This window comes from Aulostomus chinensis, chromosome 6 (assembly GCF_037954235.1).
Source record: "Aulostomus chinensis isolate RoL2024-O1b breed Wild chromosome 6, RoL_Achi_v1.0, whole genome shotgun sequence".
NCBI classification, from domain to species: domain Eukaryota; kingdom Metazoa; phylum Chordata; class Actinopteri; order Syngnathiformes; family Aulostomidae; genus Aulostomus; species Aulostomus chinensis.
In genome coordinates this window covers 2,416,531-2,442,371 of record NC_141325.1, presented here as the reverse complement: position 1 = coordinate 2,442,371, position 25,841 = coordinate 2,416,531, and the positions used below count along the sequence as shown (strand labels likewise).

General features: G+C 46.3%; 2 protein-coding genes across 8 annotated transcripts in view; one reads left to right on the top strand and one right to left on the bottom strand.

Annotated features, from left to right (window-relative positions):
• antxr2a (ANTXR cell adhesion molecule 2a) overlaps nucleotides 1–25,841 on the top strand; it is a 130,755-nt gene that overhangs the window by 31,673 nt on the left and 73,241 nt on the right. For 4 of the 7 annotated variants that reach the window (XM_086205791.1, XM_086205789.1, XM_086205794.1 and 1 more), the window contains 4 exons: nucleotides 3,733–4,035; nucleotides 8,748–8,867; nucleotides 23,629–23,897; nucleotides 24,874–24,943. The gene's annotated coding sequence lies outside the window, so the exon portion shown is untranslated. The remainder of the gene's footprint in view (nucleotides 1–3,732; nucleotides 4,036–8,747; nucleotides 8,868–23,628; nucleotides 23,898–24,873; nucleotides 24,944–25,841) is intronic. The other 3 variants (XM_086205792.1, XM_086205795.1, XM_086205790.1) reach the window with 2 other exon arrangements.
• prdm8b (PR domain containing 8b) lies at nucleotides 1,648–7,571 on the bottom strand. Its single transcript, XM_086205786.1, has 4 exons — nucleotides 7,278–7,571; nucleotides 4,939–5,163; nucleotides 3,830–4,061; nucleotides 1,648–3,557 (listed from the first exon to the last, which is right to left on the bottom strand). Exons 2-4 carry the CDS (start codon nucleotides 5,155–5,157, stop codon nucleotides 2,296–2,298), a joined length of 1,713 nt encoding a protein of 570 aa, XP_086061912.1. The 5' UTR covers nucleotides 5,158–5,163; nucleotides 7,278–7,571; the 3' UTR covers nucleotides 1,648–2,295.

Genomic DNA, 25,841 nt, shown 5'->3' with positions numbered 1-25,841 from the left:
TTGTAGTCAACCAGGAAGTGGTCATCTCCTGGTTCCTCTACCAGCAGCCAATAGGATTGCTCCATGTGATTGTGGTGATTGAATCAGTAAATCAGCTCTGGTGAACAAAAGTTGATGATCTTCCAGGTTTAGTTCATCAAGATCATCTTCACTAATGAACCCTCTGATGATGCTGGAAGCCTGGATGCTACGGTTAGCAGTGGTAAACTAACGTTAGCCTATGAAGGAGCTACACCAGGGTCACATGACTTCAAGGTCACCACCACTAAGCTTCAGGCTTCTTGTGTGTCCCCTGATGACCTCCACGACCTCTGTGGCCAGGCTTCAAAATTCAAAGTGGTGTTTACTGACCAACGTTATGCCACAGACCAAACATCTGGCATTTAAAACTCTCGCAGACGAGAGAACCGGACGTTCAACGATCCGTTTCCAGCTTTCAGGGCTCATTCTTGCACAAAACTCTTGTGACTGTCAGTCACTCAGGTGTGTAAAAACTGTGTGTAATATAATTTATTATGCAGGCATATTAACATACATCTCTGTGGCTTGTTCACAGGAGTCACCTGATAAACTGTCTCTGGTGTCTTTGTTCCTGCAGCGTTCAGTCGCACCACTTGATGGCGCTGTTGAGCTATTTTGCTCGTGTCTGATTTCTGCTCCACCGACACAGACTCAGTGAATCTTCTGTTTGTTATGACTGGTTATTTATTAATGCCACCGCGTCATTAAGAGTAATGGTGGTTATTGATTCATAGGCATTTATTCGTGTTATTACTCCCGCGTGTTTCGAGCTCAGATGGCTGGCGGATTATTGATCTTCATATCGATCGCAGATGATCATTTAAAGGTGTGACGCTTTTCTGAACCATCTATTTTAGGAAACTGTGAAAAAAAAAATTTAGTCAATTGAACCATTAATTCTCTGTTTTATGGCGACTGTGCAAATATAAAATGCTCGAAAATATCGTGCTTAGCCTTTATTAATATTTTTATATTTATTAATCCTTAATGTCGACGTACGTATTTTGTTGCTTGAAATGTGCTGATCGGCCGACCAACATTTATGTGTTTTCTGCTTTGACGTGAAAATGAAAGATTCCTCTTCCAGCCTTGCTGAAGTAAATGCCAGGATGAGGATCCTAAACATTAATCTGCGTGAAGTGGAATGGTTTACCCTCATAAAATGAATAAAAATTCGTCTCAGATGAAAACATGAACCGGACTTTTATGCAGTAGATGTTTAATAAATAAGTATGAAATTAATAGGATTTAAATGCTGTAATTATGAGCTGTAACTCCCAGTGGTCAGGGCTTTGTTTTCAAATTAAAATATTAAAAATGTACTGGCCTTGATTTCCACACGTCCCCTCTGAAAATCAGCACAAATAAATATTTGTAGCAGCTTCACTCATATTTTCTGCTGTTAAAGACCTGGGATTTGATTCCAATACAAACAAACATTTATAAATTAACTTAATAAAAATGATTAAAAAATGAATTTACTGCCAATATGGCATTGCTAAAAGTAAGGCAAATGTAGCTCTTGTCCAATAAGTATCTTTTTTTTATTGTGTGTGAAGATATATAATTAAGGAATTGTTACTGGCAGTAAAAACAAAATCAATCCACAGTTGAAAATAAAGCTATTTTATTGTCAATGCATTCAACATGATTAGATAAACTATCAAGTAGTAAATTTCCTGCAGAAGGAAGAAACACTGAAACTATTCCCCACTGACACAAAATATTACACTTTGTATTTCAAATAAAACAAATTATTTACACTGTAAATTATAGACTGCATCTTAAATCAATATTATTTAATATTACATGCACTCTGAGATATAGTCTGACATAATGTCCCCAACTTGTGTCCATATTCATTGTAGACAGGAAAAAACTTGCTGCGTTGTAAACTGTGACGTGTGACTACATTTGTATTTCTTCTCTATATTTGTATTTATATGATATAAAATACAACTTACTGTACATTTACACATTTAAATCTTCCCTTATTCTCAAACTTTTAAGTGCTTCATAAATAGATTCAATTTCAAGTCAAAACGCATGTTCACACACCCAAAACGTGACATTTTGTACAGGGCAGAAGAAGTAAACAGACTTTTTTTGTTTTTTGTTTTAAAAAGGAATTTGAAGGTCAAGTCCAAAGTGAGAGCAAGTGCAAGGGGTGTTGTGTTTTTAAGTGGTCTATGTTCAACTGGAGTGCTTAAATCCAGGCAGGGTTAAAGTCCCTCCTTGGTTCATCAAAGTCCAGCCCACGTCTGTCTTTGAAAGTCAGTTATGGGAGGTCATGTGACGTGACAGGTGATGCCGCTCCCGGAAGGACTCGTTGCAAATGGGACACTTGAGTTTCTCCTCACGCCGCCGCTTGACCAGAGGCTCCATGGAGTACTCCTTTTTGTGGTGGGATCGCATGTGGTAAACCAAGTCCGAGGTCATGCGGAAGGAAGCGTTGCACTTGGCGCACCAGTTCTGCGCTGGCAGGCAGAGCGAGGTGAAGGAGGGCGGAAGAAGGGTGAGCGCCGAAGGCATCTGAAGCTGGATAGGCCCGGAATTCTTGGGCCAGAAGGCAGTGGCGTACACGAAGGGGTTCTGCTTCGCCATACCGCCCGGCACAGGGCAGTTAGCACCCAGTTCGGCACCTTGCAGCTTAGCGGCAAGGTGATCGGCCTGGTAGAGTCTGTTGGAGGAGATGGTGTCGCCCACAGCCGGGTGGCAGTCCAGCAGCTTAGGCGGCATCACCAGCGGTGAGATCTGGGAGAAGGATGAGCGAGATGGCTGGCTGAAGGCACTCTTCCTCTCACCACTGCCGCCGCTGCCCTGCTGGTTGACGGAGGTGAAGGCGCTGCCCATGGGTGACGTTTGGGGTGGCTGAGTCTCTGACAGCACCTGCCGGATGCTGAGGTGCTTCTCTGACGGGTTGCTGCTGGGCCGGCCACCATCTTTGTTTTCAGAGTTGGAGCTGGAGAGGCTTTTGCTGCCGCTGTGGTGTTTGAGGCTCTGACCCGACTTTTTGACCTCGGTGAAGGCGCTGCGCTTCATCTCTCCGATCTCTGTGGAACCCGGTGAGGAGAAAGACCGGTGGTTGTCGTCCAAGCCATACACTCCTCTGTAGTTCTGGGCTGACGTAGCCAGCTCATCCTTAGACTTGGTCTGTGGCAGGCTGGGCCCTCGGCACTCCCTGTCCTCGATTTCAGAGAACTTCCTCTTCCCTGAGCTCTCGCTGCAGATCTCTGCCTCCTTGTCGCTCAGCGGGCTGGTCCGGTTGTTCTCTAGATCCCGGGCCAGGTTGTGAAAGTCTGTGGAGGGTTTGTTGCTGTCCTGAGGGCTGCTGAAGCCTTCAGAGTGGCCGAGCTTTGGGCTGGTTCTGGTGGGGGTCGTGTTGGGTCGCTCCGTGCTGCTCTCCTTGCTGGGCTCCTCGTCAGGCCCTGTGATGCTCTGCAATCTTTTGGTGCAACGAAACCGGAGATGGGCCAGGAATGGGAACTCAAACTGGAACCGCTGGCTGCAATCTGGACAAGAGTTGTGGGAAGAACCTTTAAAGAGAAAGAAGAAAATTTAGTTGTGATAAATAAACACGTCTTACTTTCTTGTACACGTTGTAAAAACACATCTATTGATCACCCCCAAATCTATAAATTCATCCGTACGACAAAAATATTTCTATTCACTGGAGTCGACATCAAAAGTGTTCTTTTTTTCTGATTCCAGAGGATGAATCTCCAGTGCTACTATTAGCATTATTTAATGGAACAATGCAGCAACGTGGTCTGGGAGGCCAGCAAAGACCTGGTTTCTGCCGACCCACCTTTGCTTTTGGCCGGCGCTCTGCTGGAGCTGAGCAGCAGCAGGTCGATGAGGTCTTTGCCGTACCAGACCAGCAGCTCCTCGTCCTTCTCGATCCGACGGAGAGAGCGATAGAAGAGCTGGCCGTTCTTCACGTAGGCCTCCAGGTTCTGTTCTTCTTTGTCCCGGGCGGATTGGACCAGTCGCAGCCACATCAAGCCCTCCGAGGTACTGTTGGCTGCCGAGGTGTCCACCTGTGCGCGGGCACACGCAAACACACACACACACACAGAGTTATTCCTCGCTTCCTGCTGTAGTGACTCACAGGAAAATGATGTCACATGTTCAGATGTTCTAAGTTTTTTTTTCCAGACTGAAAATTGATCAGGATTCCTAAAGAGCATGAATCGAACTGAAGAGCTGAACCGATATCGGCATCAATATTGGTAGAATCTAATTAATCTCCCATCCAAACATGCACAGAGCAAAAAAAACCATTAATTCTTTTAATATTCATAACAATAGTGCCAATTAAGACTTAATGAAGAGTGACTTCCGTTTCTAGATTTTAATATCTTAAAACTCTGTTCACGTTGATGTTGATTACGTAATAAAAAGAAACAAAATGGAAGCAGCTACAGATGATTTAATTGCTCCTATGTTTTAAAATGATTTTCCACACTCAAGACAGGACTCAAACACGCTATTATTATTATTATTATTATTATTATTATTATTATTATTATTATTATAAGATCAGACTGAAATCATGCCTGTTCGTCAGCACTGCATGCTGGGGAATATTTGAGACACTCTAGTGTTTCTGCTTTTATTAACATGAGAACAATTCCTTAACAAGAAAATAAATTTAAAATCAATTTTGAAAACAACAAAAAAAAAAGATTTTTTTTTTTTTTTTAAATTGCAGTAAAAATCAATAAGTAACCCTGATGAATAATCGTCTCCCATTGGATCCAAACTATCCTGGTCATTCATTTCAGCCGCGAACACGTGATACAGGCGGGTTTTGGAGGCCTGAGCACATTTTAGGGCCGATTTCAAAATGAAGGGAAAGAACTGGAGTCCGTCTCAAGTCACATAAATGCACAGAAACCCCCAGCGGGAACGCACCCTGAAGATGTAGGGGGCAGTGCGTTTGTCGGTGGATTTGAGGGCGATGAAGGCGATGCTGTCGTAGAGCGACGTGTGGCTCAGCACGCAGGGCCCGAAGATGGCGTTCTCCGGGATGTCACAGGTGGTGTAGACGCTGGTGAAGATGTCCGTCAGACACTGCTGCACCGCCTTGGCGTCCCCGTCCCACACCAACTTCTGCGAGCTGGACTCCTCCATGTCACACTGCACACACACACACACACACACACACACACCAGGACGGTTAGACCAGCCGCTGCAGCCTCTAAACACACGGATCACGTTGCATTAAAATCTGCTTGTTCGTGTATATTTTTCCAACATCTCATTTCCATGTGGCGAATCGAACGTCAGCCGTGAGTCGCAGCCTCAGCCGATGGGGGTGAAGCTCCTCCTGAGACCGCGGAACCAGCTGGCGAGTGCGGCGTTTGGGGACCCACGGCTCTCTCGCTTTCTTTTTTTTTCCCCTTCCTTTTTTGGCCGGATTTCTAATTTATTCAAACCCCGTCGTAAGATCACCTTCAGCATATTTTATCAATCTGGTGAATTAAAAAAACCTCCTCATATTGGAATGATAATAATCATAATAATAATAATTATTGTTAAGATTATTTAACTGCCGAACATCGCAACCTAGTAACAAACATTACATATATGTTTTATGATTATGAATGGAACAGCCGATTGTGATATGAAGTCCACTGTCTGCCTTTCATGAAGAGCCCAGTGTGACATCTCTGTTAGTATGAACAGAATCCGTGCGCAGCTGCATTTGTGTGTGAGAGTCGCTTGGACCTCGAAGGAGGTGCCAGATTATTAATATAAGCTGTTCGGAGCAATAAGCAACAAATATATGCTTTTATTTAGAATTAATTACCACCCGAGCGGTTGCCTGGCCTATTGGGGAGTCACTCCGGGATATTTGGGGAGTCTTTGGGGGCGCAGGAAGTCTTCGGAGACCCCCGGTAGGAGCTGGTGTGGTCCGCGCGTGTCCGGTGGGTTTAGCGGGACTGTCAGAGTCACTGATCTCACGTCAGCGAACCTTTTCTCTGCTTCCTACAAGCTGCAGCGTATGTCGCCTCATTAGCATAATCCACCACTTTCCCCTCGGAGACTGTAATTAAAGCAGCACGACCAGTTAATTATTTCTTTTCTCCTTTTTCCTAACCCCTGAATACTCGTGTGTGTGTGTGTGTGTGTGTGTGTGTGTGTGTGTTAATGCAGTGCTTCCCCTCTCTCTCTCTCTCTCGCTGCAAACACAACACCGACCTGCACCTGATAACACACTTGTTCAGCAAAAAAAAAAAAAAAACGGGAAAATACCGGGAAAAGAAAAGAAAAAAACCAGAATTAACAGTCGCCCTCAGAAACCTGCTGCGAAACCAGCCCGCCTTTAAAAACTCCTATTTTTCCTCCTCCGTGTTTTTTTTACATTTTAAATGAATGAAAATGTAAATATATATTTTCTTTTTTTATGGCCAACGCGAGATTCATTCTGATAAATGTCTAAGTTTATTTATCACAGCCAATAAAATACCAGGAACGGCTGAAATAATCCAAACAAGCTGCAACAACCGGGAGAATAATGGAAAGAAAGGAAGGAAGGAAGGAAAGTTGAGTACATAAATTCGTCCGTTCCGAGCAGAAGTTTGTTTTGGTCCCGCAGGAAAGTTGAACGCATGAACCGGTTGATCCCGCACAATGAGGGTCAGGTGACTCGCTGTAAATACGCGGCTCGTGTTCTGGTTCTGGCTCGGTTCTTACTGTCTGCTTTGGAACTGAAACGGAAGAAGAATAATAAAATAAATTAAAAAAACAGGCTGAATAAAGCGGGGTCGTTTTAATGAAACATCTTCTGCTGATTCGGAGCGTTTCAGTAATTCCTAAAAGTCTCATCATCATCATCATCATCATCATCATCATCGCCATCGTCGCCAGGAGGAGGAAGGACGGTGGCGGGGTTTGTTTCCGGAAATGTCCAGAGCTTTAAATGATCGCTTCAAACGAGAGGAAAAAGAAAATATCCAACAGGCGCAAAAGACAACGAGGTGAAGTGTTTGCACATCCATGTGATAGTACGGGGGGGGGGGGGGGGGTGAGGCGGGCAGACCCGGGGGAGCGGGAGCCCGTCTGCTAGAACCGAGCCGGGGCTCTAGAACCGTCCTAAACCAGCGCCGGGTTTTTGTCCTTGGCGCTAAAACATCTGCGGGTTGCCTCTCTTTCTGCGCCGCTCTCTGCGGGATGGTTGCAGCTACCGCACACAAACCCCCCTCTTCTCTCCCGCAAACTACCCGCAGCTGTGCGTCTCACAGACCTACCTTTATGTGGAGAGAAGGAACAATAATCCACAAGCGCGCGATGCTGCCAACCAAAACCCGCCAAATAAACCCGCGGCCGGCGGAGGAGGTGGTGCTGCTGCTCCCGGGCTGCTGCTCCGTCCGTCCCTCCCCGGGTCAGTACATATCCCCACGGTGTGGTGACAGAGCCGCCGCCGCTGCTGCTGCTGCTGGTCCTGCCGAGGCTGGAGGGAGCTGGACGGATGCGGGAGACACAGAGAGAGAGAGAGAGAGGGGGGGAGAGAGAGAGAGAGAGAGAGAGAGAGGGAGGCGCGCAGATGGGGCCCGGTGCTCTGGCTGACTGGCACACCGACACACACTTTTTGTTTGCAGCACATAATCTACCCAATGAGGCGTGTCACTCTCCGTCTCCTCCTTTTAACTCTTCACTGGCCGACTGTCACTTGATGCGATTTATGTCCGCGCGACCATTATTATTGTAATTCCGGTCAGGGCGCGTGACGCTGGCTTTACGATCAAGTGGTATTTAAGAAGAGGGGAAAAAATCAAAATATCAAACTGAGATTTCAGCTGGATGGGACTGAAAACTCCTACTGTTAGTTACATATTATTATTATTATTATTATTGTTATTATTTTACTATTTTTGCCTTTTGTCACGGTGACTGACGGGACCTCCAGGTCAGGCAGCACCGGCCGACCGTGCTCAGCCGGCTGTACGTGCGTCCAGGGCGGCTGAGCATCCCGCGTTTAACCGGCCGGCTGCTGCCGGCTGCGTGCACTGTGTCGAGGCTCATTTAGGGGGCGCCAGTGTATAATTTGCGGGCTCCATCAGCAGCCGGCATGGAGGGAACGATCAGATGGAGCAAGATTTGATTTGCAAAATCTTCACAAGCAGGAATGTCTTTCATCAGAGCTACGATTTATTGCGTTTTTAATGTTTTAGTTTTTTTTAAATTGATGCGTGCAGATGATATTATACTGGAATAAGAGCGACGTTTAGTGAAGTATGAATGTGAGATTCAGAGATGTTTAGCTTGTTAGGGGTTTCAGATGTCTTTGATAATAAAATCATCCACAAGCAAAATAATTTTCAATCAGAAAAGATTCACCCAAATATTCCATAATCCTACTTCCCATCCTTGTCCGTGCAGATGCAGCAAATGTGGTCCTGTAAATTAGAGATGGAGCCTCAAAGATTAAAAAATTGTAAGTTTAAGAGGCAAAAGTCCATGAACATTTAGTCTTGCTTTCACGGTCTGGAGGCACTAAAGACTCTCCACAAGCAAAAGGACTTCATTGTCCTCCTGGAAAGTGACTTTAAATGGATACTGGTTCCCATTTTAAATGTATTTTAATAGCGTGCATCCCGGGAGGTCAAAGGTCAATTAAGGAGAGGGGAAAGAAGGAAGAGTTGTGATCATGAAAAATCTCTAACTCTGCTTCAGCAGGAAGTCCAGCTGAGCTGAATTCTTCTTCTCTGCGTTTGCAGAGCGAGCACTCGACGAGCAGCTGACGGGTGCTGGACATCACCGAGCAGCAGCGGCAGATGGCGGCGGCGCTGGAAACCATTAGAGTCGTAAACCTGAGTCGAAGGAACCGTGAGGCAGAGGTGAGTGACGCCGACAGACCACCGGACAGGTCAGCCCCCCCCCCCCCACTCCCCTCAGCTCAGAGCACAGATGCTCCTCATACTCTGTTTCCTTTATTGAGATTATTAGGACAGAGATTATGAATCCCAGACATGTATCAGATGCTCAGAGCGGACAGCAGGTTGCTCCCATCCCGGTATTCCTAAAACCTCACACTTCCATGATGAGGAAGAAGAGAGAATCAGCTGTGGGGGGGTGGATGGTCAGAACAGTGCAGCCTAAACCTGAGGAGGAGGAGGAGGAGGAATAAATACACACACACACACACAGAGGATTGCTGATTCTCTGGTCTGAATGTTAGACAAAACAAAATCAACAATGAAGCCCCCTGATGGGTTTAAGTATTAAACATGAAGAAAGATTTTTGAAAAAAATTAATTAGATTATTTATTTTTAGATTTTCCCTCATTTTAAACCTTATTTCTACAATTTTTATTGAGATAATGACAAAAAAAACAATGCATCTTCTGTGCAGTAAATTCTCATAAAGTCAGTTTTATTCATCCCAGCCAACCGCAGCTCGTTTGTGACGAGTTTAGTCTTTGACCGAGTCGGCTGTTAGTGTTCAGACTTTTAATTCTGTGTCACTTAGATTTCATGTTAAAGTTCCATCGCTTTGGGGGAAAAGACAAAAATAAAGGTTTAGTTTCAATAAAGAAGTTCAAGAGGAAGCAGAGTAGTGTTCTCCATGCTGGATCTGGTGATTCCACGCTGGGGTTCAGAGCGAACGTGACCCCTCCCCTCACTTCCTCTGGTTGAACAGAAGCGGTCTTCAATAATCTGCATCGATGGGCAGTCACACTTTTACATTAAGAAGTGCGAGTCTTTTAAAAAACAGCGTCAGCTGTTCCTGCCACGTCCAGCCTCAGCCTGGTCCCAGCCAACCAGGTGCTGTCGCGCTGCCACGCCCCCCCCCCCGCACGTTCACGCCACGATTCGCCCTCAAACATCCTGATTCGGACGTTTTGAACTCTAAGGTCAGCCGTCCCTCATTTATCAGGACTGTTGATCTCCACGCTGAGGAAAACTGGAGACCTCCGCTTTTTTCCGACCACGAGTTCCAAAAACACATGACCACGATCAACCCCCCCCCCCCCCCCCAAACCTGAGCCACGGCGGTGTAAGTTCACCTCTCATCAAAGACAGGAAACCAGGACGTCTCCGTAATCTTAACTAAAGGCATCCCGTAGAACAAACCGTGAACTCGCTGTAAACTTACTGGATGCATTTTTTTGTGCTTCCAACCTACCAAACCACCGCCGCCACACCGGCGGCAGGAAGACCCAAGTGGAAGAGCTGATCCAGGATCAGAGGAAGGGATCTCCTGACACTCCTCATGTAGAAACAGTCACCAGTGGGCAGGAAGAAACGTTTGAGTTGGATGACTGATTGTAAGCCTGGTCAGCCACTCAGGCAGGGTGCTGCCATCACACGTGCGCTCTGGAGAGGAGTTTGGCTGCTCAGGAGCTCCAGCGGGGTTGAGTCAGAGAACACTGGCCCCCAAAACAGCCACAAGTGAGGCTGAAGCCGGTGCAGCTGTGGAGTTTGACTGTTCTAAACCGTCACTGTTCAAACTCCTCACAACACGTTGGCAGCGACTGGAAACGAGTTGATGCCAGCGGAAAACCTGAACAATTAGGACGCGATGTGAAGAAGAAGAAGAAGAAGAAGCTGACGTTCCCCAACTGAAGTTCCTCCCAGGTCAAAGGAACAGGCGGTTAAATACTGCATGAGAGAAGCTGCTGCCGCACATCAATGATTCTCCGTTATCACTCAGCATCTTCAGGGAACTCTGCTGCTGGTAGAGTTCCATTCCTGACAGCATCATATTTTTATCATGAATCAACAGGCGTTCCTGACTGTTAAGTCGCAAAAACCTGAGCAACTTCTCTACTAAACTTTGTCTTTCATCTCCTTCTTGTCATACAAAATTCCATGATGATGTTGAGTGAATTCCCTCCCTTTCATTCTGCCGATCAGCGGAATGACAACAGAAGCTTTTGCAAATGGATCTTCCTCCCCGTCAGGGCGGCTCATCAAATATTAGTTATGTTTTGTTCTTCAGAAATATCAACTCGGGAGTGGGAACCATTGATCTTCGATGGGTAAACACATCACACTGATTTTCCCAGACGTCCACGTCCTCAGCTATGGACGTCTTGATGCTTATTGTTTCCAACAAAGCTCTTTAATAAATCTCTCTCTCTTTGATGCACAGAGTTGAATAGTTTCTTCAGTGGTCCAGCAGACCCCCAAAACTCACACTCACATAAATAAATAAATGGAAAACACATTATTCCTTCATAAAACATCTGAAGCAGTTAAACTCCAGCACAGTCTTGCTGATGAGCTGTCTTACTGGCTGTTTAACCGCCTTGTCAGGGGAAGTGCAGTCGCGCCACAATCAGATCAGAGTGGCATGCAGGAGATCCGTCAGCCCAGAAACTCTTTATCGCCATTGCAAAGAATACAACAAGTCAATTCCCCTGCGTTGAGAGTCGAAGTTCAACGCCCGGAGACCAACTCTGGGTTCCTCTGCTAATGCCTGACGGAAGGAGGTTTTGCTTTTGAACTAGAGGTTCATGACCACATGGCGGTTGCCTCACACGCGCTCTGTTCATTTGGAGCGTCCTCAGAAATGAACGCCACACGTCCGCAGGAGGAAACACTCCCGTGAGCTGTTGGGGAAGTGTGGATGAACCGTGGCAGACAGTTTTAAAGACAAGTGAGCAGCCCGAGTGCAGAATCGTCAGTGCAACGTGTCACTAGCACTGTGCTTCACAGCGCTAACCTGTTCTCCCCACCTTAACCTGACCTTGACTTTCTGTTTAACAGATTGAGGCTCAGCTGGTGAATCAAACTCCGCTGCACCTCTGAAAATTGTGCCGAGAAACATGGATGCAAATGGGGATTAACAGCAGTGTCTTCACGTCTTCAGTGTTTGACCACCCAAACCTGCCTTTCTCACTGCATTTGCTCCTGAGCTCATTCACTCTTCTTCTCTGGCCATAATTCCTGCTGTTGCTGAGCCATTTAATGTGCTGCTCGTGTCCAAACCCGGTGGTTCTCATCTTGAGCTGGAGATTCCTGCCCGGGGTCAGAAGGTGAAGAGAAGCAGTTGTAAGATGCTATTTCTCTGCTGAATGAGTGAACGGGAGTTGGTTTTGGACTCATCGGGATTCCTGATCACATGTGAGGTCTAAAGGGACCACACGGAACCGGCACAGTTGAAGAGAGTAACAGAAGAAAGCCCAGTACGGTGCCTGGACGTGGTTGTGGGCGAGAAGCCTAACAGAATGTGTGTGAGTGTAGACTTTCCATTCTCTTTCCAATGGAGGGCAGAAGAGGAGAAGGAAGAGAGAGGGTTGGAATGTGAGGACGGACGGATGGAGACACACAGGAGGAGACGATTCCTGCCATGGAGGAGGAGGAGGAGGAGCGGCGCTAGAGAAAGCAAAAGACTTCTGGCTGAAGTTCTAGCTCACTAAATCACAGTTTCTGATCAATAAATGTCAGCCCTGCTACTGGTCGCGGTGATGTAACCCTGCAGTGACTCATCCCTCCACCAGCTCAGGAGGCAGCTTCAGCTTCTCCCTCCTCCATCACACAGGAAGTGATGTATTCCTCCTTTTTATCTTCTCTTGCATAAATCTGGAGACCTGTGGCTGATCAGAGTCAGTCTGATTGAACAAGCAGGAATTCCCCATCGGAACGAAGAAAACGCAGGTGGAAGATTTTCAGCATTTTGAAAAATACAGAAGAACTGGGTGAAAGAATTTTAAAGAGAAAAAAGGTGATTTAATAATAAATAAAAGTGAATCTTAAAACAAACCTCATGAAAAGACCAAAACAAAAAACAAAAAAAACTTGATCCTTTTCATAGCCTGACTGATGTTACTGGAGCTCAGTGGCCAAAAAACTGTTACAGCTCTGTTGCACTGGATAACACACATCTCTTCATCACCAGACACACACACACACACACACACACACACACACACACACACACACACACACACACACACACAGAGCAGTTGATTTTGGCTCACACACACTTTCCTGCTGCCAGAAACACTCACGAGAGCTCCACATGTGTATCAATCTGCAACTTCACTGCGAAAACAGTGTTGCTGTCTATTTTTTCATCTTAAAGACTCTCTGTTTTCTGGATTGGCAGATTTTTCCACTTATAACAAGCAGAAAAACCAACAACAACATAAAAGGTTGGTAAAATAATCTGCAGTCTCTCAGTGCAGAACTGTTATCAAAAACAAGCATCTTTATCCGTCACAATCTTCTATTTTATCGAAATGAGATTTTATCAGTTAAATTATTTTTGACGGGAAAGAAGACAAATGTGCTTGTCAGGACTTTTATGATGACACAGACCTGCAATATTTCCCTCCAGGTGTGCTTCCAGCATCCGGCTGATGAATCTCACCATGGATCCTTTTTCTTTTTTTTTTTATTGAATTAATAAACTTAAACTTTTTTTTTAACAATGTACTGAAAGGAGGAAACTTAGAATTTCTTTCTGCCCACTCGTGATTTTTTTAACAACTACAATCTGGATATAAACGTATTAACCATATGCATAATATTTTACTTCCCCTTTATGAATTTATTCACAATAACAACAATTGCATTTACTACCCAAAATACATATTTAACCCATTAGCTTTTATTTACATTTCATTTATCATTATTTTGTATGTTTTTAAAGGGATTTTTAATATTATTTCTTCATATTCTTCCCCTGACTTAAATATACCAAATTTAGATTTGAATTTAGCTCCAAAAAATGCCTAAAATAAGCTGATGGCATTTTTTGGAAATAACCTCTTAAAAGCTGCATTTTCTGAACACTTTGACTGAATTATCAACCTCCACTAAAAGCTGTATTTCTCTGATAGAAATATGAAGTAAAAAAAACAACAAAATAAACCCAGATCTTTGGCCGAGAGGTCGTATTATTTGTCTTTTCCCTGCTGTTCATTAAATATATTTGACACATCAACAGAACACGTGAAAAAAATGGCGTAGCTGTCAGGTCTAAAACGGGGTTGATTGGAAGTGTTGCAATTGTTGTCGGAAGAAAAATATTTAAAAGTTTGTCGAAGTTCTCCAGAAAGCATGAAATCAATCCTCCTAATCAGTGCTGCATGTCGCCTTTCTTCCAAGGAGCCGTCATTTAAATGAAATTCAAACTGTCTTTGAAATCACAATCATGAATTTGCTTTTGAACCAGTTTAGTCCTCATGTAAGACACTCGAAACCTAATTAATGTTCTTCAGAAAACAAACACCGCTGACACACATGGAGATGTCAATAATCTCCACGTTCAGCTTTGAATCCTTCCAACACGTTAATCCCACATTCAATTAACTTGTCATTCCTGTCCATGCAGACGTCACAGGGATCTGGAGAAGCATGAAGGAAAATGATAAAAAAAAAAAAAAATGGGGGGGGGGGTAACTCAGAGGGGAACTGGAAAAGGAAAAAAAAAAGCTGGGAAGGAATGAATTAATAATGAGCCACTTTTATACCGGATCCAGTGATTATACAAATGGGGACAACAGCCAAAAAATATTCTGTATGGCATATGGCACTTCAGCTGCCATATGTGCCAGTTTTCACAAAAATTGGCACTGACATTCATGATGGTCAGTAGTAACTGCCAAAAACACAGCAAGGCCTGAACAGAGGGAGGGAGCGAGAGAGAGAGAGAGAGAGAGAGAAGGAGAGAGAGAGAGAGAGAGGGAGGGAGGGAGGGGGAGTAATGCTTCAGTAGCGGTGGTAGCTGGCTGGGATTCTTCTCTCCACAGCTTCTGCTGCTCCAACTACAAAGAGATAGAGGGGGAGAGAGAGAGAGAGAGACAGGGAGGGAATCACAAAGACGAGGCCGCACTCACATCATGCTACGTTTCCAGCCTTCCTCCAGTTGGTTGGGTCAAGTGTAAACGGCGCCACCTGCACTCAGGTGGCACCCAAAAAGTGACACACGGACGGTGGAAGAATGTTGTTCTTTTTCCACATGAAAGCGTCACGTCAGTGACGATCGAGTCCATGTCCACTGTCTGATGGAGGCATACCTCAGAGCAGGTCAACAGGCTTTAATAGGGCACAAAAACTTTCATGGAAATTTGCTCGTTGTCCAGACAAGAGGACAGAGCCCCACTTCCACGCTAGTTAGCTTAGCACGATGAATGGCAGTGGGTTGGAAACGCTAGCATTGCTCCTTCAAAAGTCAAAAACGCTTCAACATTTGGTTTGAAATACCAGTTTAACATGAGGAGATGTTGTAGTGGTAGAATCAGACACGTAGCCGGAACTACTTTCCTGACTGGGCGCAGTGATTTGACGCAGCACCTCCAAAGCTCCATTAGAACTTGGGTCAGCAGAACTTAAAGTTTGTTGAGGACTAGAAGAGAGACTGCTGCTACTGATGATGAGGAGGAGGAGGATTCCTGCTGGACACACCAGCATCCTGGACCTGAGCTAGCTGATGCTATCACTTCCCACCCACTACCAGCCATTGGGCTAAGCTAACTAGCCTGGACCTGAGCTAGCTGATGCTAACACTTCCCACCCACTACCAGCCATTGGGCTAAGCTAACTAGCCTGGACCTGAGCTCGCTGATGCTAACACTTCCCACCCACTACCACTCATTGTGCTAAGCTAACTAGCACCTCAGCTCCTTGGAAAAGGCTCTCAATCCTCTTGTCTGACTCTGGGACAAAGGACAGTGAAAGAATTTCCCAAAAAGTTTCTGAGTTCCTTTGATTGTCACATGGCAGTACTTTATAATTGTGCATATGATCCAATACAGTGTCATGATAGTCAGTTTGAGTTGGTTCCTGATTTCAAATACCTGCCTGCAGCAGCGACCAAATAAACTAGAGAGGAAGAGTTCGTGATTTGGTGACAGTGTAACTGTCCTATCCAGGAAGTGACGATGACCCACTGTGAGCCGACGAGACTCATCGGTCACATAACATTGTCACACTTACTGAGGTTTTATTTAGTCCCTGTGTTTGACTGTTCATCAAACCAACTTGTAAACCCAAACGTGTCTCAGAGGACTTGAGCAAATCAAACACACAAATGTAACAAAGTCATCTCTTCCAAGAAAACTCAGTGGAGGTGTGATGGCTCTCCAAGGGCGTTTTCACACCCGGGCTGACTGAACATGAGGCTGATCGCCCTGGAAATTTGGTACCATTGTTGAAGTGTGAAAGCTGCTCTCAGTCCGGGATGAGGTCTGTAGTCAGGGTCCAACTGAGGGTCCTTCCATACCCGGGGTTGATCCCTCATTCGTCCGAGAGGAGGGCAACTGCACTCTGGATCTGCCCCTGAAAATAAGAAGGCAGTTTTATTTTCACTTTTTCTTTCTTTTCTTGATTCTCCACTTTTCAGATCTCTCAGTCGCAGCCGTTCCTGGCTGCCAGGCGTGCGGAACAGTTGGTTTTCACATTTGGTGAGGATGTCGTGGAGCTCGCTGGAAGCAAAACTCAGACCACCATTTTGTTGGAGCACCAAGACTTCAGCTCTCTGGTCCACCTGAGTTTGGTGAACGTGTTGATCGTTCAACAGAGAAACAGCCCTGATGTGGGCTATGTAGAATTTACATTAAAATATTTTAGAAAGTGGAAAAATACCACAATGCTGCTCAATTGAAATGGGATGTGGGTTCTTTCATGTTAGCCTCCAACTTCATGGCAATCCGTCCAATAATTGTGGAGACATTTGAATAATGATCTCCCATGTCAGCGGAGAGCACGGCTGACTGGCGCTGCTCCTGCTCAGTCCCGGTGGATCAGAACCTGAAGTCCTCTCGTTCGTGTGTTTCTTGCTCAAATCAAGCTTGAGCTTTTGTAAACTGACATTTCAGGATAGTTTTGCGGTTGTTAGCTGTCTGACACCGTTAGCTTGAAGCTAAAAATGCGTGGCTGGCTCTTCCCGTATTCTGGAGTCACAGCGAGGTCATGCAGGAGGCAACACAGTAGCATAGAAACCCTGCTGCCCCCTTGTGTTTTGTCGGTGTAACGACAGCGTGATACACTAGAGCTGAGGTACAAATACTCACGTCGTTTACGCGTACAACTGTATCTGTACCAAAGTTCATGTTTGTACCAAGTGTGATGGCAGTCCAGCTGCTTGTCGTTATACAACAGTTTGGACCAGGGGAGTGGTCCCACGCCACGCTGTCATCGGACAGAACTGCTCAGAGTACACGATGCTGTCGGCTTGACACAAACAGACCGAATGCAACCGGAGGTTAAAATGCAGATCTGCTTCTTTTCCAAGCCCATGTTTATTTATTTATTTTCATTTCAATCAGTGAAATCCTGGGAATGTTCGTCTCCTGTTTGAGCAGAAACTGGACTCAGACTCACAGAAGAGGCAAATAAAACTGGACTAAAACAAATCGCCTCTAATGACCATGAAGCTTGTAATCACAGCCTCCATCTGAAGATCGTCTCTCATCTAAATCTTTGTTTGTCGCCAGCAACAAGCTGGCATCTGCTCTGAAGGTGACAATAATCACTACTGGGTGGTTTCTCAAAGGGGGACTGGTCTTTCCAGCAGCTGAACCGGACCCGCATCCTCCTCCTCTATGATCAGATTCCAGGAGGTGAATGTCCCAGAGGACCAGTCAGCAGAGGGGCTCTCTCCAAACCTGCAGCCATGACACCTCCACCCCCACTCAGAGCAGCTGTACTTCATGTATCTCTTCAAAGGAACAGTGGGTGCACAAAAATATAGTGGGATATCATATTTTCGATGCAATGTCATGGAGTTTAAGGAGAGACTTCCCTAAAATATAAATGCTCGAGCACAGATACCTTGATGTGTGTAGTTAAGGAACTTTCCGTCTCTGCCAGTGTCCCGTCACCCCCGTGGTGAACGCTGCATCTGTTTATTCTGCAAATATTCTGGACAAACGCAAACACAATCAAATGTCCAGCAGCAGTAAAGAAATGAGTAAACTTTCAAATTCGCTGTCTCTCTCTGCTGGGACCAGAGTTTGAGCAGGAGTGTGACCCAAACGTGTCACTTCCTGTAGGGCTGCATCTGTGCTGCATGCCTCTGGAGCCCCGTGGAATCTCATCGTTGCTGCTCAGGAAGGTCCAGGACGGAGCTCCTCGCCGGGCCTTTTTTCAAGTCACTGTCAAAACAACTCATTAGAGCCCAGAAAGAAGCACTTTTTGGAGTTCATCTTTCAAACGTATCTCACTGGACAGGCGACTGAACCCCCTCCTGCCCGTGACGATTGTCCTCAGAGCCATCGCAGTTTATTGTTGTTTTTTATTCATGTTTTCCTACTCTGTCAGCCCCCCCCCCATTTTCATTCTCTCCTCTGTCTCGGTGTGTTTTTGTCTCTTTGAGATAAAACTTTGATGCACTTATGGAAGGCAGCACCCTCCCTGAGCAGGGAGTCTGAGAGGGGCCACACACACATCCACACACACCTTGAATGCCCTCCACTTAACAGCTGTGTCCCACTGTTTGCTTTAAAGGAACCCCCTCACACACACACACACACACAGAGCTCTGTTAGCTGCTGGCGTTCGCCTGCCGCTGCCCGTCGGGACCCGGCTGTGTGTTTGCTGCTGCTGGCTTTGATTTGCTATTTTTTGCGGCGGTGCTGCAGCCGTCCCGGCCCGCTGTGGGTTCGGATGGGGCGGTGTGGCGGGGAGCTGGTGGCGGCGGAGCTGACAGCCCTTCCTCAAGGCATTCCACATCATTTGTCATCTTCATCCCGCACATTTTTTTTGTCTTTTTTGCCCTCTGCTACATCAAAACAGCCCCTCCCCTGCCCTTCCGAAAGAATTCAAACAGAAGTTTGGAATTAAAATGAGCTTCCCTCGGTGATGTGAGGACCTCCACCCGCTGCCTCCCCCAGCCCCTGAGCACCACTGTCAGTGAAATCTCTGGGATGAAGATGTGTCAAATGTCACCAGCAACTACTTCATGTTTTTTTTCTGGGGACCTCCTGGAGGACTCTCCAGGCCTCGTGGGGGCCCTTGGACCTCACTTTGAGAAACCTTGATTTACAGTTCATTGGCTGATCACAGAATAATATTCATATTATATATAACATGACTCTGCCTTGTGTAAGCTATCATTTTGGGGTATTTTACCTTGTGAAAAATATGTTTTATCACCCAATAAAAGTCCTTTTATTGCTACATTTGAGCTCAATATTTCTTCTAAGTATTTTCTTACTTCTCATTTTATGACTCCGGAGTGTGTGAGGGATCCAAGCTGGAGGGTGAGAGCCAGAATAAAACCTAATATAATGTTTTCACGGCATATGGCTGACAGGAATTTAATAAAAAGCAACTAAATCCCTTTGGACGTGAAGAGATTGGGAGCTAAAGGGGTTGGGGGGTTGGGGGGGGGGGGGGGTCGCCATCCAGAGCCATGCTGGCAGTCACCAGGGATCCTTTAACTTCTGACCCTGCTTGACATGGATAGCGACGTCTGACCATAATCGCTTTGAAGCCCCCTCTCCTTGGAGACATTTAAGACGAGGGAAGGGTCCCGACCTTAATGAGTGACCTCTGGTTTTAACAAAGCCCCACCATCGCCTTCGGCACCTTATTCCCCGGACTTACTCGGGGGGTCGTGCACCCATGGCTACATCGACCTCATTCTTGTCACGTCAAGGCTAAGCAGACGCCATTGTCCTGCACACTTTCTACACCGAGGAGATTTCAGAGCAGATTTACCTCATAACCACCCTCATCCTCTGAGCGAAATCCCCTAATTCCCACTGTGAGCTCCTTTGTCTTTGCCGTGTCTGGGCCGAGCACGCCACCCCGATCCACCAGTCCCTGTTTGTCTTATGTGGTGTGGGGAAATGGGGCGTAGAGTGCGAGCTTTCTAGAGCAAAGAATGTGCAACGTGTTAGCAGGACGCCTGCCAGGAGGGAAGATGCTTGCAGGACCCGCTCCGAGTTTTAATTGGTCTCATATTCTTGGCCTCCAGCACGCAAAGACTGAGAGGAAGTGTGTGACAGTGTGTGGAGGGGGGGCTGTGACACAACTCGCTTCAAATCCGGATTGTTTCATAAGAGAAATTCAGAATCAAACCCAACAGATTAGCAGATCATAGCAGCACACAGCGCAGGCGAATGTCAAAATTAGAGAGGGCGCCACCAAGGGGAGGTGCTGACAGCCTGGCCTCCCCACAACATGTATGACAACACGCCAAAGTCCTTTCACGTGATACCAACATTAGCATTTTGAGCTGCTCACATGTCACTCTATTCTCAAAAGGAGGGGAACCAGAATGTCTGGGGGAGGGGGGGGGGTTTCCATGTTTCTGCCCTTTTGCACCAAAAATGTGTTAGAACTGAAACATTGCTCATCATTGATTTTTATTTTCAAAACCCAGAAAGCATATTTTGCTCTTCAAGTACTCACAAATGGGCAACCTGAGCTCACAAAGACATTATTTGCTTCCTGCATTACTGCCTCGTGTCTCCAGCGTGCAGAAGGAGTCAGCTACGTATATTTAGCTTGAAGCTAATGGCAATTAACAGACGGGAACGGCGAAAATATCAGTTTATTAACTCTCAGACACATCATCTGCTGTAATCCACGCTGACACGCTCGGTTAGCCACAAACACTTGGATTTCAGCCAAAATCGGACTGTAACTTTCCAGTCAGGGATCAAAGGTGGACACTCAGAGCTTTTTAGCGACGAGCTAACGTGACAGTCAGATGTTTTGTTTCTCTGGGTTGGAATCAGGGCTTTCGAGCTGTTTTGATCCTGTGTTGTTCCATCCTGTGAACCTGCTTACTAGCTAGCAGGTGGCTTTTCCATCCATCTGTAAAGTGAAACAGCAGGGGGCATCGTCTGTGAGTGGTGGACAGCAGACAAGCGAACAGGAAACTTCAAACACAAAAGACGTGAAGCTTCCTTAAAAACGTCTCATCCGCTGAGATCCTGCAGGGGAGTTTTTACAGGCGTCTTAGCTTCATGTACTAATGAATGAATCAGCTGAGACTGTGATAGCAGCAAGGATGAATATTTACATCCAGACTTTATAAAACTGACGTGGCGCTCAGGTGTATCTGCTCAAACCGCCTCAGGAAGTTGGAGCGGTAGATTTCCCTGGATGTGACCCAGTGAAATGTTTGGCCTCTCAGCTTCCATCCCGGCACACAAACACCTCCCCGCCCCTTTGTACTTGAGTGGCGTTTGGTGTTAAACTAACATGACTTGAGGCTCAGGCACTGCAGCTCAACGTCCGGCTAAATATTGCTGAGATTGGCCCCGGTTTACTGGTATTGTAAGTGCACCCATTAATGCCGCGGCCCCGGCCCACACATCCGCAGTGCTCATTACTGTCACAGTCCTTTAATATTAGATGAGTGGCCCCTTGGAGACTGGAGGATGACCAGAGAAGGAGGCTGCACTGACTGCCAGGAGGGATGTGCAGGGTTATTTGCCCACCACCCATCCAAACCTCTTATGTTCGCTCTGGGAAAACGGACGCCGTGGCCTGGACTCGTGTCATCCTATGTGGCCAGTAATCGCATTAAAAGTTCACACAGCAGTCCGAGATGGAAAAACTGTGCAGTGCTCTGACTGTCCCGTGTGAAGGAGGGTGAGGCGGTGTAGATTACAGGGACACCACTCCGGGCCCGTGCCTGTTAGCAGAAGACACAGCGGCCTGCTGAGCTGAAGATGCGTCTGATGGCCTGAAACTTTGAAAATATGTTTCACTTTTATTAACTAAATTCACAGATGACAGAAAAAACAGCACAGCAACCACACGTAGCTCCATCTTCGACGTACTCTTTTCGGCACTTTTCTGAATTTGGACGGATACGTCACATTCTACGTGCGGTGTTTTTTTCCGTTGGCTATGCACTCCATCATTGCGTTGTTGCGTTTTAGCACTTTGTGGAGTATCAGCTGATTTAAGGGGAGAGTCCAGGATTTGGTGGCTCTGTTTTCCTGTGTTTTTGAGGGTCAAAATCTTTGATGGAGACCAAAGTGAGTTGGACCTCACCTGAACGTGATAGTGGGTCAAGCTCCAGAGGGTAGAACGACTTAGTTTCTTTCTTTCTTTCTTTTTTTTTCCAAGAAGAAGAAATCAAAGTGTCTGTGGGTGACGACGTGGATCAGAGGGTTTGAGAAGTTTCCAGGCAGTGTTGCGGTTGTTAATCCTCATCCTCCTTTAGTTTCCAGGAACAAGCACTTGGCCTCCTCACTCTGGTTTTGTAATCCTCAAACTTGTTCTCTCGTCTTGAAAACGTCTGATTCTGACTCCTGGTCAAAAGGAAATGCTTGTGTTTGCTTTCGTCTTCATAGCCTTCTGTACTTGACCTTCGCCTGGTATGATTTCACCTCCAGGAAATTTTGTGCACACACATGTTAACAATTGGACATGACAACAATGTTTTTGTGTTTTGTTGGGTTGTTGTTTTTTTGTTTTTTTTAATTATTCATGAGTCAGCATCAGGTCGGGTATAAAAAGCTTGCACACACACAGCAGTTTCAAGCAGAAATGTATTAGGAAGAATTTCAACAACAAGCATTTTATAGAGCATTAAAAGTTTTCTAGTCTTTGCATGTCTGAGGTCGGCGTTCATCTGGCAGGTCAAACAGATTTTGGTAAAACACAACAGAAGCTACAATCACAAGAGGAACCCAGTGAACCAGTAGGACCGAGTGGAGATGTATCCTGGGAATACTGGGAAAATGGAGGGGTGGAATACCCCCCGTCCTGCTGCCTTCTCCCAGACTCCTCAGGAGGGAGGATACGCCGTTGTGTGTTTGTTGTGCTGCTTTCTAGGTTACGAGTGTTGACGTCCGATCAAGTCTTCGTGTCCTCCAGAGTTCGGCTGAGTTCACTGAAGCTGCTGATTGTTCATGACTTCATTGTGTTAGAGAACTGAACACATGTTTTCCCTCACATGGGCCTGGCCAGGGGTGGAGGTGCGGTGCTGGGATTATTGATTGGACCTGGAGGAAGTGCGGCGAGCGCATTCGCCATTCTCAGCCAACGTGTCTGAGCTCATATGACGAGTCATTTCTCCAGCATGCTGCCAGTTCATCAAAAGCTCTGGTGGAGGTTGTGGTGAACATGACACAGATGTTTGGCCCAATTAGAGGACACCCCCCCCCCCCCACCCATTTATACTGTGTTAAAACATGTAATTGAAACCATCCCCCCCAAGCACACTCCTGCGTACATGCAGGATCAACCCTCTTTGATAGCCGGACTGATAGACATCTTGTTAAGTTGGCCATCAGAAGCGCAGCAACCACACATAAAGAGGTGATGGGTGTGGTCAAAGCAGCATCAGAGTGCAGCATCTTCGGCTCATATTCAATCTTGGGTAGGAGAAGCAGCATGGAGGACAGTGACGGAGTTTCTGATGTAGTTTTAGCTGCAGGTTTTCTAGCTTGTTGCTGACTGAGGCATGTTAGGGCGTCGCTGCTGAGACGAAAGCCAGGTTTGAGTGGTGCAAGCACATTTTTTTGTTCAGCACAAAAGGCGCTTCAGGAACAAATGACTTGCCCACGTTCCTCTGGGATGGTGGTGAAAGTTTGCTGTGAACCAAGGTAAAGGCTTTAAGCTCTAGATTCAACTGGTCCAGAGATCCGCTGGCTTCGTCAGTGTCTCCTCAGCACAGCCAGAGCATCTTCTCCACCTCAGCATTGTTTCGGTAAAAAGTCCCGATTTCCTCTCCAGCTGTCACCCAGGCTTTGGTCGGCGTGCTGCACCTCAGATCCTCGTGGTTAATGTCAGTCGACACTGCGCCAGCGCCATCAAATGTCGCCAGTCTGCACGCTGGAAACCTGAGCAGGAAAAGGCGGCGAGGAAGCAAAGTCGATGGGGAGTTGGCGGTCGGCTGGCAACCAGGGCAGAGCACAGTACTGAAAATGGCAGCTGTCAAGAGATGTGATGCTGAGCGGGAGCAGGCGAGGGCCGACCCCCCCCCTCCCACCTCCCCTTCCCAGGTCTGTCTGAGGGTTTTGTCACATGCGTTAGGTACTCCTGGTCGTCAGAGTAAATGCGGAGCGGCAAGCTTGTCAAGTTGAGTGAGGAGGTTGGCGACTGCTTAGGTAAAACCATTAAAGTGCTGGGAGTCGGGGGGGCGGTGGGGCGTCTTCATCGATTCCACCATCTCATCACTTTTGATATCACATCTCAGATTTTTGGAAAAATTCACGTCACAGACGAATATTTAAGAGTTTCAGCCTCAGAAGGAGTCAGAGCAATGTTGTTTATGCGCATGTATGCAGCTAACATCAAGAAACTGATCTGCAGCAGTATGGAGCTCTGTAGGAATTGGGATAGTTGTAGTCCAACAGGAAGTTAGCCTGTCAGGGATGAGGGTATTTGTAGTCCAACAGGAAGTTAGCCTGTCAGGGATGAGGGTATTTGTAGTCCAACAGGAAGTAAGCCTGTCAGGGATGAGGATATTTGTAGTCCAACAGGAAGTTAACGTGTCAGGGATGAGGATATTTGTAGTCCAACAGGAAGTTAACGTGTCAGGGATGAGGATATTTGTAGTCCAACAGGAAGTTAATGTGTCAGGGATGAGGATATTTGTAGTCCAACGGGAACTTAAGGTGTCAGGGTGAGGATATTTGTAGTCCACCAGGAAGTGACCATCAACAGCCAATGGAATTGTTCCATGTGATTTTTGATGAGTAGTAGTTTGGGGAATAATGTAAACATTTACTGAAGTAGTTTTAATAGTTTTAGTTGTAGTTAAGTACTATTTTAGCACTGAGAGACGGCTCAGCTTGAGCTGTTACCATTACCATGACCATTACCATGACCATTACCATGACCATTACCATGATTGCAACATTACAACATTTTTTCTCTATTCCATTTGGTGCCAAATTAATAGCAAGATATCAAACATTTTCTGGTTCCAGACACTTGATAATAATTTACTGTTTTTATTTCTGTAATAAATGACAGAAAACGAGGAATATTTGTGATTTGGGAACATTTGGGAACAAGTCACTTTGGGAACGTCTGCGAAATTGTGGTGAGCATTTTTAGTTTTCTTCTGAACATTTTATAGATGAAAAGATTCATTGATTAATCATGAAAATAACCCATACTAATGAGTTGCAGCTTGTATTAATTTTCTTTCCGTCTGGCAAGAATGCAAACAAGATGAATAAAAAGAGGATTTTCGGATCGACTACGTCCGCGTCTGACAGATGGAATCATGAGTAGAGAAACGTGCGGTCACACAGAGGTGACGTCTGATCACGAGCTCTCAGATACATCCGTGCTCTCCATCCATGCTTGTTGCAGTTGAACAGAGTTCAAGTTTAATGCATCCAGTCACAGAGCTGCGGCACCTGTCCCCCTGCCGGGTCACACCAGGTCAAACTCTTCCCTGAGAGACCAGAGAACAACAATGTGCCAGCAAGTTTTTTCCTCACGCGGGAAAAGTGCAAAGACTCCCATGACAGGCTGAGGAAAACATCGGCAAGATGAACTGTGAGCGCAGCGATTGTTCCTCGCTCTCTTGCTCCGAGCGCCCAGGGCCGTTTGAACCGGGGCTGGTGGAACAGGCCACACTGGGGGAGTGTGAGGGGGGAGCACTGGAGGTGACGAGGTTGGACGGATTATTTGCTGCCAACTTAAGTGACAGAAAGGCTCGTGGACTTCCTTCTTCTTTAAAAAGTGTTTTTCCCCCTGGAGGGACAGCGCGCTGTGGGACAGTCATTAAGCTGTGAAGGGATGGCGCTCTACAATCAGCCCCCGTCAGCGCTCAGCAGCGCCGCAGCCTGACATGTGAAGCAACAGCTAATCGAAAGCCTCGTCCACTTTGGTTTCACATCAGCGGCTGCGCTCTGGCGGCTCGTTTTCTATGTCTCTTTTTGTTCCACTCACTGTTTCTCTGGCTCTTATGTGTTCATTCAGCCACACAG